Source organism: Miniopterus natalensis, chromosome 12 (assembly GCF_054644295.1).
Source record: "Miniopterus natalensis isolate mMinNat1 chromosome 12, mMinNat1.hap1, whole genome shotgun sequence".
Lineage (NCBI taxonomy): Eukaryota > Metazoa > Chordata > Mammalia > Chiroptera > Miniopteridae > Miniopterus > Miniopterus natalensis.
Window position 1 is genome coordinate 3328549 of NC_142092.1, and position 12805 is coordinate 3341353.

The 12805-nt window shown below is 63.6% G+C and overlaps 1 protein-coding gene across 6 annotated transcripts; it reads left to right on the forward strand.

Annotated features, from left to right (window-relative positions):
* Nucleotides 1-2926: 2926 nt before the first annotated feature.
* NINJ1 (ninjurin 1) lies at nt 2927-12350 on the forward strand. Of its 6 annotated transcripts, XR_015715392.1 has the most exons (5): nt 2927-3006; nt 9918-10143; nt 10823-11457; nt 11684-11759; nt 11869-12350. XR_015715392.1 is itself a non-coding variant. In XM_087822509.1 (4 exons), exons 1-3 carry the CDS (start codon nt 2932-2934, stop codon nt 10975-10977), a joined length of 456 nt encoding a protein of 151 aa, XP_087678635.1. In that variant the 5' UTR covers nt 2927-2931; the 3' UTR covers nt 10978-10984; nt 11684-12350. The 6 variants fall into 6 exon arrangements, 3 of the variants coding, with proteins under 3 accessions (XP_087678635.1, XP_087678636.1, XP_087678637.1); XR_015715390.1 differs by having other exon boundaries at nt 11684-12350; XR_015715391.1 differs by lacking the exon at nt 11684-11759.
* Nucleotides 12351-12805: the final 455 nt, after the last annotated feature.

Consider the following 12805-nt stretch of genomic DNA (forward strand, 5'->3'; position numbering starts at 1 on the left):
CCACCTCTCAGAGACGGAGAGGGACAGGAACCAGGCCACTTTCAAAGGCTCCTGTTCACAGACGTGGGCTGTCTAAACACACATCGTCTCAGGCCCAAGATGCCATATCCACGCTTTTCCTCAGGGCAATGTTTGATCCCGGGGCTCCTGGCCCCTGAGGAGGGGCAGTGAGGACGGTGTCGTCCCCCCCCCAGGAGCAATGCTGCACCTTGGGGGGCCTATCCCAGATGCGCCCACGGGATGAAGCTGCTGCTCAGAGAGAGAGTGTGAGGAGGGGCTGGGTGACCTCATCTTCACGGCCCCCCCATTTTACAGACAGGAAGTGCATACCAGTCCCACAGCCCAGAAGGGGCGAGGGGACGCTATACAACGCTGCACACTCATCTTTGCGCGTGTCTGCATGTGCGTGCTGGTCGCACACGTATCCTCCACCACGTCCCCCGTGTCTCTCTGCTGGAACACAGCTGGCCGGCCCACACCCCTCCTGGGACACTCCCCAGTGGTCACTTACTTCAGTATCTGGGCACTGGGAACCTTGGCTGCTCATGCCAGTCTCACCGGGACAATGTGAGGTGGGGCATGTAACGGTCCCCCGGGGGGCGCCCAGTGGGCACTGGCCCTCTCAAGCTGTCCTGGAGAGTCTGGGAAACAGACACTTCATAGGCAAATAAGGATGACACAGGAGGGGGAGTCCCTCCCCGAGGTCATGTGTCAGGGCTGGCCGGCCTGGAGGAGAGACCACACCCAGACCCCAGGAAGGTGCAGTGCCTCTCCGCCCCAGCAGTATGTACAGAGCCGGCGACACACACCCAGGTCTAAATGCCCAGTCCGTCCACTGCGGCCTCTGTGGCTTTCTCCTGAACACAAGGAACAACATACCTCAGATCAGAGCTGTCGTGAGTCCCACAGGACGGACATCCTGAGGGTGGGAGACCAGGCACCCCAAAACTTTTCCATGGAAGCTCACCAAGACACTCTTGATGCAGGACAGGCAGGGACACAGGCTCCTCAGCCCCTCTTCCCCATAGCCCCTGGCTCCACTCACCCTCAGGGACCTGGTCGGTCGCCCTCTCCCTGGCCCTCCAGGAGCCAGCCCTGCCCCCCCCCGGGGGGGGCAGTCCCATGTGGCTGGGAGACGGGCACACACTTTCTGTGTGAATGGTGCCAACATCTAAAAGTCTGGACTTCCAGTGGCTCATGAACAGCCAGGTGTGAGACTAACGGTAACTGTTGCTGTGACATGCCCGGGCCTGTCCAGATCCCCAGGCACCAGCGTGCTCCTGTTCACGGAGGCCACTGAGGCAGGACCAAGGAAATGACCACCTCTCTGAGCCTCAGTTTCCTTAGCTATGAAGTAGGCTGACAGCAGCTCCTCCTTCACAGGATAGCTGTGCGAGGGCAGAACCAACAGCCCACTGGGAAGTGCTGCCACAGGAGGGGACTGCCCACGCCTGCACACAGCGGGGTGCTGGCAGTCAGGGCGGCCCCACACACTCTGGACCTCAGGCCCCTCGATGAGCAGAGCGCTGAGGGATCAAGTCCCAATGCCTCCGTGAGCAGATGGGGAGCCAGCCATGGCACACAGCAGCAGGGGCCCAGCTGGGGTTTGGCCCCACCACAGGATGTGCCCGTGGGTCAGGAGAGGCCTGACTAGGGTTTAGTGGACGATTCCTTTCCTGGTAAATGCCCAGAGTGACCTGCATTTTCCATGCCTTCAGTTTCACATACAAAACACCCGCCCTCACCAGCAGGGGTGAGGCAGTGGGCAGGGGGAGGTGAGGAGTCCTAGCCCGGAGTGTGGAGAGCAATCATGTGCAAGGCTGGCATGGGGCTCCAGCACCCACAGGTGCCCACCTGCAGGCCAGGCAGACTGCAGGGGGAAGTGGCCAGTCCTTAGACAGCCACACAACCTCCCTAGGAGTTCTGAGCTTGGCCTCCTGGGCGTCTCCCAGCTGCGCCTCAGTTTCCTCCCCGGGTCCAGCGGTGCTACCTCACACTACCTCACCCCTGCCTCACAAACACAGCTCCAGCTACCTTGTTGCATCCCCAAAGCCTGGAACAGGGCCTGGCACACAGCAGGCACCCCACGATCACAGGGTGCAGGAAGGAGCCTCCAGCAGTAGCTGGGCTGGGGCTCAGGGGACCTCACTCTCTGCCTTGGCCCTGCTGCTTTACCCTCTCTGATCTGTTTATGGGGAAGGGAAGGACCATGCCCCTGGCCTTGTGCTAAGAGCACCCCATTCCCTTCTCGCAGGTGGGAAGGCTGACCCACAGAGGTCAAGCCGCCTGCCCGAGCCCACAGCTGCTGGCAGTGCTCAGGTCATAGGCCAGCAGCCTGGCACACCCGGCCCTGCGAGGGACCCTGGCATCTCCGGGGGCAGCTGGGAGGACCGGGGGGTGGGTTCTAGCTCCACTCACGGGGGCAGGGGGCAGGGGGATTCAGTGCAGAGGTCAAGACACGCGGGCGGAGGCGGAGGCCGGTTCTCCACCTGGAAGGGGCACAGCAGCTGTGCCTGCGGCGCGGTCAGGACGCGAGGGCGCGCGGGCCCCGCCGCGGAGCCCCGGCCCCGGGACGGCGCCCCCCGGCCCCCCTCCGCCCCGCAGGCCCGACTTCGGGGACGGGGGACAGCGCGGGCTGGAGGCGCCCACGGCTCTGGCGTCCCCACCCTCTGGAGGGCGCCCGGTGCCACCCGAGGCGCGGGCGCCTTGCCTCCTGCCTGGCGACCCCGAGGCTGTCCCGCGGGGCGGGGGGGCGGCCTCGGAGTCCCTCGTCCCGGGCGGAAGGCGGGCCCGCAGTCGGCACCCGAGGGGTCCTCCCCGGGAAGGGCGGGGCGCCGGCGTCCGGGAGCGGCGCGGGCGGGGCGGGGCGGGGGCGGCTGCGCGCGGGCCGGGCGGGGCGGGCGGCTCAGTCTCCGCGCGGCGCCGGGAGGCATGGACCCCGGGCCCGAGGAGCACGAGCTCAACGGCGGCCTGCGCCCCGCCGCGCCCTGGCCCCCGGACCCCTCGGTAAGACCCCCGCGCCGCCCCCCTCCCCACCTCGGGCGCCACGCGGCCCGGGGCTCCGGCCGGAGCGGCCAGCGGGGCGGCGGGGCTGCCGTCCGCGCGAGGCCCGGCGCCCCTCCGAGCCCCTCCGAGCCCCTCCGCGCCCCTCCGCGCCCCTCTGAGCCCTTCCCGAGCCCCTCCGAGCCCCTCCCGAGCCCCTCCCGAGCCCCTCCCGAGCCCTTCCCGAGCCCTTCCCGAGCCTCTCCCGAGCCCCTCCGCGCCCCTCCGCCCCCTCCGAGCCCCTCCCGAGCCCTTCCCGAGCCCTTCCCGAGCCCTTCCCGAGCCCCTCCGAGCCCCTCCGAGCCCCTCCGAGCCCCTCCCGAGCCCCTCCCGAGCCCCTTCGAGCCTCTCCCGAGCCCCTCCGCGCCCCTCCGCCCCCTCCGAGCCCTTCCCGAGCCCCTCCGCGCCCCTCCGAGCCCCTCCGAGCCCCTCCGCGCCCCTCCGAGCCCCTCCGAGCCCCTCCGAGCCCTTCCCGAGCCCCTCCGCGCCCCTCCGAGCCCCTCCCGAGCCCCTCCGAGCCCCTCCCGAGCCCCTCCGAGCCCCTCCCGAGCCCTTCCCGAGCCCCTCCGAGCCCTTCCCGAGCCCCTCCGAGCCCCTCCGAGCCCCTCCGAGCCCTTCCCGAGCCCCTCCCGAGCCCCTCCGAGCCCCTCCCGAGCCCTCCGCCCGCCTCTGCCCGCGGCCTCAGCCCGGCCCCCGCTGCGTCACCCGCTGCGCCCGCCTGAGCCGCGCAGCCCCGCGGCCTGTGCGGCGACTCCCCGCGGGTCAGGGGGTGGGGGGCCCGGGCGAGGACTGGCCGTGGCCCCCCGACGTCAGGGCCGGTCCCCCGCCGCTGGGCAGGGCCGGAGCCGCGGCCAGCGCCCCCCAGGGGCCTGTCCCGGAGCCGCCAGGCGGGCTCGGCGCCCCGCTGTCCCCGCGCGGCCCTGGCTGGGGGGCCCCGGGCGTGGGGCACCTGCGGCGGGGGCGCTGCTCGAGGCCGCCCCGTCTGAAAACGGAGAAAGTGACCCCGGCCCGCCTGGGGGAGTGGGGGACACACCAGGCGTGCGGCCCCGGGCGTCGGGAAGGGCGCCCGGGCAGAGGGAAGAGGGAGGGAGAGGCCCGCAGGCGGGACCTGGAGCCCTGGCCGGGCGGAGGCGCGACGGCGGCGGGGCCTCGCCGGAGCCGTGAGAGAGCTTGCTGGTCCAGCCGGCTTCGGCCACAGGCGGTGGCCCCCGAGCGGTCACCAGCCGCACAGCCCCCGACCCCCGCGCTGCGCCCCCCGACCCCCGGCACCCGCGCTGCGCCCCCGCGCCTCCGTTCTGTCCCGCCCGCGGGACCCGCCTGGTTGTGTTCAAGGCCCATCATTGTGCCTCAGTCTCTCCCGTGAGATGGGGTGGTGGCCGCGCTCCTCAGCCCCGTGAGACCTAAAGGAGGCAGCGTGCCCGGTGCCCGCCGCGCCGTCCTTGACGCCCCGCCGCTGGGCGCGAGCCGGCAGCACCGTCCCGGGGGGTCCCGGGGTGCGCGGCCCTCCCGGCGCCCCCGGCCCCTAGGCCTTCCCTCGGGCGGCCCGCCGGCGTCGGCCTCGGGACCGGCCAGGGGAGGAGGCAGGCTTGCTGGAGAAGGGAGAAGCCATGGCCTCGCCAGGGCCCCGGGCGGCGGGAGGGCGGCGGTGCCCCCAGCGCGCCTCCGCCCCGGGGGACGAGCGCGGAGGCCTGGCCTTGCCGGGCAGCCAGGGTCCGGCGCGGCGTTCTCTGCTGTGAAGGGGGTGGGGCGGCGCCCTCCCAGGTGGCCGGGCCTACGTGGGAGTCACAGGTGTAACCCCTGGGCAGGCGAGCCCCTGGGCTCCCTCCGTGCGCTCGGGCTCGCGGCCCTCACGCAGGCCACCTGCCCCTCCCCCTCCAGAAGTGAGCTGGTGTCTTTTTTAAGTCAACTCACTTTTGCTGCTGGCAGGAGGAATGGTAACTGTTAATTTTATAATTTAATTGTGCAAGCGGCCCACGGCTATGTCATGCCCGCGGCGGCTTGGTTTGGGGGCAGCTGTGTTGGACCCTGCGGCAGATGCTGGGGTTGGGGCCAGCTGAGGACAGCGAGGAGGTGGTGGGACAGGGTGGGCAAGGCTCCTGGGGCCACATCTGGGCCATGCACCGCTCGAGCTGCTGGGGGAACTTTGCTCTACTCATTTCTGCTTTCCCCGCACGTTCCAAGACAGGCAGGGTCTTGGCCGAGTTCTTTTTTTTTTGTTTGTTTTGTTTGTTTTTTTGGCCGAGTTCTAAAAGGTGACTGATGTGGCTGCAGGGTCACTGAAGGCCAGTGCTGAGCCCACAGGAAGTGGGTGTGCCCAGCCCACAGCCCAGCTGCCACCGGAAACACCCCCGCCGCCCCCACCAGACTTCCTGCATGGAGCAGGAGACCTCTTGGCTGGCTGAGTGGGGACGTTTGGGGACAGTGTGGGCCTATGTGGCCCCAAGCGGGTGCCTTCACACAGCCTGTGCAGTGGGCACAGTGTCAGCTTGCAACGAGGGACACCCAGGCTCTGCCAGAGCCAGTTTTGTTCTCAGTTCTGACCCCAGAGGGAAGGATGCCAGAGCCCCCATGCACTGGTGCTGACTGAGCCCGTAGGGAGGTTCCTGTGCAGAGGGGCTTAGGTGGACCAGCAGCTGGAGCTGGACACCTAGGAACCCCAGTGCCACTTAGCTGTCACAGCCCTGTTTCCCAGGCTTGTTCTTTTTCTTCTGTGTTGGGGTTTTTTGCACAGGGTTATTTAATTAACTGCTATAGTTTTTTTGGGAGGCAGTCTTTCACAGCAGTAAGGGCTGGGCAGCAAGGTCTGGCCACCCCTACCCCAGCCGGCTGTCTTCTGACTGGCCACTGGGCCTCGGAGCCCCTCAGTCAGTCTCCTGACAACCCTGTTTACAGATGTGAGAGAACTGAGGCTCAGGGCAGTCACCCCTCGGCCATGGTGCGGCTGGATCAGTGATGACAGATGGGAGGTGCCGTAGCGGCCCCCCGCACACCCCCCCAAGCCAGCTGATGAACCTCATAGGCTTGTTGGTATCCTTGGTTGTGAAAGTGGGCTCTGGGAGGACAGGTGGGAATTCCCACGCTGGCTCTGTGTTCAGTACTGCACTCACGATTTGGGGTCCAATGCAGAGTGGAGGCCAGGCAGGATTGGAGGGAGTCAGTAACAAAACCCCTCAGCTTCTGCAGGGCCTCACTGGGCCTCGGCCCTGCCCTGCCCTGCCCTGCCCTAGTCTTGCAGGAGAGCAGGGCAAGCCAGCCCTCCATCTCCTCCCATTCAAGCCTGGGGTGGACTGGAAATCCCTTATACTGTGACCAGAACCAGACACCCAGGGTGCCTCAGACCTGGGTTCAAATCCTGGGTTCCAATCAAGTCCTAATTCCCCTCTCCCTGGACTGAGGATGCCCCGCAGTGTGTACTGGGCGAAGTGGCCTGGGTAACTGTGACCTGCCTTTGAAGAGCTGGCACGAGACCCTCTGTCCACAGAGGATGGGCCGCCCTGCATAGAGTCAACTCCCTTCCCACAAGGCCTCTTCCTGGCTTCTAGGGAAAACAGTCCAGCAGCCCTGAGGTCACCTAGCTCCTGGGACAACAGGTGAGGTTTTGGGAAGTCTTATTGGCCCCAGGAACACATTAATCAGGGTGTTTGTTCCTTGCACTGCTCAGGTCTTGGCAGAGGTCTTGGTCGGGGTTCCCATGGTGGCACCTGGCAGCTGGAGGCAGGTGGCTGGTCCAGGCCCATGGGTTCCAAACCTGCAGGAGGTGGTTTGCAAGACAGCAGCCTCCTTGGGATTCACCCATGCATTGGTCACGTCCAGGGCCCCGAGCTCCTCCCACAGCTTAGAGCCCCCAGGAAGCCTGGGACCCCAAGGTCGGGCATGGGGGAAGTGGATCAGCCTGGGGCCCCTTCCCAGGGTGGATTCAAGGCTGTGCCTCATCCTAGGCAGCCTTAGGCTTTGGGGAAGATGGGCCTGGCTTGAATTCTGATCTGCCCCTCCCTCTCGGTGTTCGTGGCAGCCCCTGAGCCTCAGTCTCCCCCTCTGTACGTGGGGAGAATCACACTTCCTTTCACAGTGAGTGGGGAACTCGGTTGGTGGTGGATCCTCCAGAGGGTGGTCCAGTGAGTACAGAGGTGGAGACCAGGGCCACACAGCCAGGCTGTGGTGAGCCAGGGCTTGGTCCAACCCCCGACTCCAGCCTGTGCTGCCCTTATCACTGTACAGGCTGAACAGGGAGCAGATGGCCGAGTGGGCAGGAAGCACCCTGCACCAGGAGGGGTGCATAGGCCACAGCCAGAACCCCGAGCCCCCGGGGCACCTGCTCCATGATCCCCTTGCGCAGGTGGGAGACTGAGGCTCAGAGGGGCTGGGTGTCCTGAGGCCATGGAGCTGGAGCCTGGGCAAGGGGAACTTTGAGTGCTCAGTCCCCATAAGGTGACCCCCGACCTAGCCCCTTGCATCGGGCCTGAGGAGACCATGGTGTCAGCCACCAGGGCTTCTGAGCCCCAGGGCCTGGGTTCAGATTCCAGTGCAGCCCTTACTTGCTGTTGGCTTTGGACAAGGTCTTCAGTTTACCCACAGTGTGGGGTGTGAGGTTGAAGGTAAGATGCTCGCTGGCCCGGGGCCCCAGGGCAGAGGACTGCGGGGGCGTAGGCTCTCAGTGCCGCACACTGCCATTGACAGCATCATTCTGTGTTTGAGCATGCGTGTGGCCACATGGCTATGGAATATTTAAATGGCTCAGGAGAGCTCAGAATAAAAAGCAATTCTCCCTCCTGCCCAGAGGCCACCACGGTTAGCCTGGGTCTGTACATATGTGTGTGTTTGTTTATGTATGTGCACACACGTCTGCGTTGTATATATATGTGTGCGCATTCATATATGTATGTTAATACACGTGTATGTCCACACATGCACATCTACATTATGTTTATGTATAGGCTTGTGTGTTTATGTGTGTATGCATGTTTGTGGGTTTATCCATGTGCTGCTTATGCACATGATATGTGCATATGGTCCTGTGTGTACATGTGTGGGTGGGTGTGCATGTGTGTGCATAAGCTCATGTCTGTATATGTTCATGTGTGCATAAGCTCATGTCTGTATATGTTCATGTGTGCATAAGCTCATGTCTGTATATGGTCTACAAAAGGTGGGAGCCCCTTGTAAAGTCTGCACCTGGCTTTTTCTCTGGGCTTGGAGACTGGGATGAGCACTGGCGTGGCTTCGAGTGAGGGCCCTTTGGCACTTTTGGTTTATGAACTGTAGGAGTACACATGTGACTGGGTGTGGAGCTAGGAGACAGCCTCCTGCTGTAGGGGGCACAGGCCCTTGGGCAGTGGGCGGCCTGCACCCAGACTCTGGTGGGGAGCAGCACTGGTGGTGTGAGTGCAGCTGGAGACCTGGTGTGGGAGGCAAAGGGGAGACCCAGTGGGGCTCGGCTGTGTGTGGAACATCCCAGAGAGCTGCCGGGCCTGGGTCTGCAGAGGAGGCCTGACCTTGTGCCTTTGGGTCTAGAATTTTAAACCAAGTGGATTTTCCACTTCAGAGCCACTCACGTGAGGGAAGGTAGGGCAGGTAGCCAAGCCACCTCTGCTCTGTGTGCCCAACCTCCCTTCCTCCTGGACGTGTTATTCTAGATTAAATTTAAACTTGAAGACACGCCATAAAAGGGAGGCCCACCCTTCTGTAGATCTATACTTTCCAGGGTGAAATTTCCAGCTGCAGAAAGTGGAGGTGCACTGAGCACCACGTGGCCCCTCCCAGCCCCCCGCCTCCCAGCCCCAATCTTTAATGAGTCCAGAAACTGGATCTCCTAGGTGGCCCCAGGAGGCCACCTGCTGACCAGTCCCCCAGGAGGCCACAGCTCCAGCCTGGCGGCTCAAGGGCTTCTGTGGACAAAGGGCCAGGCCTAAGGCAACATATTTGTTCTAGGGGGTGGGAAGGGGCCCAGACAGGGTCAGTTTGCGGTCGCCTTGAGGTGGGCTGACCGAAGTCAACAGCTTGGAGGGCACCCGGGAATGGCAGGGGTGTTCTCAGGTCAAGGTGAGGGAGGAGGGTCAGGACTTGCCCTGTGGTTTGACCGTGAGCAGGAAGGCGGAGTGTGTGCAGGAGCTCTGCTCTGTGGCGGTCCCAGGACGTGAGCTCCTCACAAGTCCTGGTAAACACGGGCAGGAGCAGGCGAGTGGAAGCTTGGGTGGGTGGTGATGTCACACACGGACACTTACCTCAGACCCTTCAATGTTACGTTAAAAGTGTGCAGCATTTTGCATGTCGACCTTACCTCAATAATGTGGTTTAAAATTTTTTGAATAAAAATTAAGGGAGATCTAAGCTCAGCTGCAGCACAGAAGGCCCAGGCATGTATTGAGTTTCTGCTGTGCGCCCTGCTCAGCGGGGAGGTGGTTTGGGGGGGTCAGCCATAGAGGGAAGGCTCATATCACAGCTGGGCAAGTGTGCAGGGATCCGGGATCCAGCTCCCACCCAAAAGTCACTTCCACCTGGCACCATCCGTCCACCCAGACCTGGAGGAGAGGGTAGGCAGGGGTGCCACAGGCAGGGGCGTGCAGGGAAGTGGCCAGGCCCCACCTGGTCATGCAGCCAGTGGAGGCGGCTTCCAGTCTGAAACGGGAGTGTGCGCTGGGTTGTGTCTGTTTCCTTTCTCTTCAGCACTCAATTCCTAGGGAGGGTCTTGCAGGCACTACCCAGCCTTCTCTGGGCCTCGTGTCCTGCCAGGCCTCACCTGGGCCCACCCTGCGGGCCATCAGCCCCCACTCCCCTGCCAAATCCCGGCGGAAGCTTGTGTGGGGGCTGGGCTGGGCCCAGGCCTGCAGCCCCTGCCTGCTCCCAGTGGCCAACCCGCCGACCGCCCCTCCCCACAGCCGACTCGCTGGAGCAGGAATAGGCCCATCAACGTGAATCATTATGCCAACAAGAAGAGCGCGGCCGAGAGCATGCTCGACATCGCCCTGCTCATGGCCAACGCCTCCCAGCTGAAGGCCGTCATCGACCAGGGCCCCGACTTCGGCTTCTTTGTCCCGCTGGTGGTCCTGATCTCCATTTCCCTCGTGCTGCAGATCTGTGTGGGCGTGCTGCTCATATTCCTGGGTAGGTGCCCGAACAGGGCCGTGGTGAGAGGGCCCTGCCGCCCCCCGGGGTCAGGCTGCTTCTGCTTGCATACCTCCTGGCACAGGGCGCTTACCATCCGACACTCTCTGCGCATGGAGCCCTCAGAGCTGCACGGGGTTGGAAGGGCTCCTCACTTCGCCACAAAGTCCAGGATGTGGCCCCAGAGAGCCCCTCCATGGCGCTGTCCTCCCACCCACCCACGCTGAGGATGTGGGAAAATGTCATAAACATACTAAGAGTTGACATGTACTGGGTGCTCACCAGGTGCCCTCTAATTCTTACAGGGATTAGATGGTGGTCCTGCTCCCCCAGGTGAGGGTCAGGGCTCGGAGCAGCAAGGGCTCCAGGATTGCCTTGACCTCCTCCTGGCCTCAGTTGCCCTGCATGTAAAGTGAATGTGAAGACAGGGCCTGAGGTACATGTGAGGCTCACTGGGCTGCCGCTCACAGGACACGCAGAAAGGTGCTCGCCTGTGTGACCGCAGGCACTGAGCCCCTCTGAGCTTCCGTCCAGCCAACTTACAGGCCAGGCCCATTGTCTGCCATGTGCTAAAGCAGGCATGTCTCTCTGACAGACAGGTGGGCCCTGAAGCATTGCTCGTCCCAGCTCTGGGCCCAGTACAGGCACCCTGGGCAGTGTCCCACCCTCTCGCCCACAGTCAGGTACGACCTCAACAACCCGGCCAAGCACGCCAAGTTGGACTTCCTCAACAACCTGGCCACCGGCCTCGTCTTTGTCATCGTCGTGGTCAACATCTTCATCACTGCCTTTGGCGTCCAAAAGCCTGTCGTGGACCTGGCGCCCCGGCAGTAGGGCCCAGGTGGGTCGGGCAGGCTGGCCCAGGTACTCCACTCACCACAAGCCCGCCCCAAACCCTGCTGGCCACTGACCCGTAAGCAGGCCTGGGGATATGGGCCTTCCATGCAGAGCTCCTAACCTTGTTTCTGCTTCTGCCTGGGCCTTGTGGGGTGGTGCCTCTGGCTGCACACCACCACGCCACACTCAGCCCTGTCCTTGCTCAGAGGCTGAGCACCTGCCAAAGCCACCCCACTAGGGAACAGAAGCCAAGGAGGCCAGGTGACCCTCATAACACTCTCAACAGAGCAGCCCCTCCAGTGTGCAGCCAGGGGCTTAGACACAGGCACCCTGAGCATCCAGAGGGCAGAAGCAGAAGGTCAGCACCAGGCCGCGGGGCACAAGAGGCCTGTGTTTGGGACCCTGGCCGGGGCTGCACGCCAGGGGTCCATGTGACCTGGGGCCCAGGGGCATGCCTTGGCCTGCCCCAGAAGAAGGGTGAGTACTGCTCACAGGTACTATCTGTCCACCAGGGACGCCCCACGGCAGCAAGGGAATCCCACGGAGCCACCTGGGTGCCAGCTAGCTCCCTTATTCATGGCAGGATGACCAGACCAGTTGTTATGGCCCAGTGTATGCCCCAAACATGGCCCAGTGTAGGACCCTGACTGTCCCCAAGCATCAGTCCCATGGCACGAGTCCCCCACCAGCCCCTGTTCTCCAGGGCTCCTGTCAGAGTGTGCTGGGGCCAGACCCTCAGATCTTCACAGTGACCCAGGAGGAGAAACAGGCTTGCCCAGGTCAGAATTGGACCCTTCTGGAGTTGGAGTGGTCCCAACACACCACTAAAGCAGGGTCACCAGGATGTCACCGGACCTGGGCTGCTCTCACATCTCCTGTCCTTTGCAGATGCCACGGGCTATGCCTGACCACAGCCACATAGACCCCGGAAGCTGCGGCACCCTCGGGGCCCGCCTGCCTGTACAGCACTCCCTGAAACCGCCAGAGCCCATGGCTGGACTGGAGGACACTCGAGCCAGTGTGAGGCCTTCTCCGTCCTTGGCTGCTCCGCCTCCTGGGGCAGGGATCAGAGGCCCCATAGGCAGCCCTGGAGATCCCAAGAAGGGCCAACGCAGACATGCAGCCGGCCCGAGGATGGGAGCAAGGGGCGAGGGCCAGCCTTCGTCTTGGGACTTTTCTATATGGACAAAGAACCAACCCACGGCCCCTGCCCTTCCTGACCTGGAACACTGGATCACCAGCTCCTCCCATGGTCTTGCCATGGCTATGGGCCCTGCACGCACCTTCCACCAGCAGTGACTCGTGGGGTCTGGGACCCAAGGCCCCACTTTTCTAAGCAAGAATGACTAATAAAACTGATGTTCCTCCTGTGTGGCTTTCAGCACCATTCTCCCTGCCAGGGGGCCTGGGCCTGCCTCTGCCCCTGCCCCGGCTCAGCCTGTGCTGGCCTTTCCTCCACTCAGGGCAGTTATGGGGACATGGTTCCAACCTCGGCTGCCTTCTCCAGGACCAGGAGCTTGGGCGGCTCCCTGGTGCGTGATATCTCCGGTCAGATTTTCAGGTGGAGACCAGGGTCTTGGGTCTCTGATGCCTCAGTGTGTTATTTTTTTATGTCAGTGCACAGAATGATTTAAAGAGCTCCCAGGATCCCAGGCCCAGAGACTGTGTGGCAGGGGTCCCACTGTGGGTCATCATTTGCTCTATTGGGAGGCTTCCTGCAAGTGTTACCCCCCATCTGGCTGGGGCCCAGTGAGTGATACACATGCTGTGCTGCCTGTCAGCAACTTCAGTGGCAACTCTGGCCAAGAGGCTCAGTTGGTTGGAA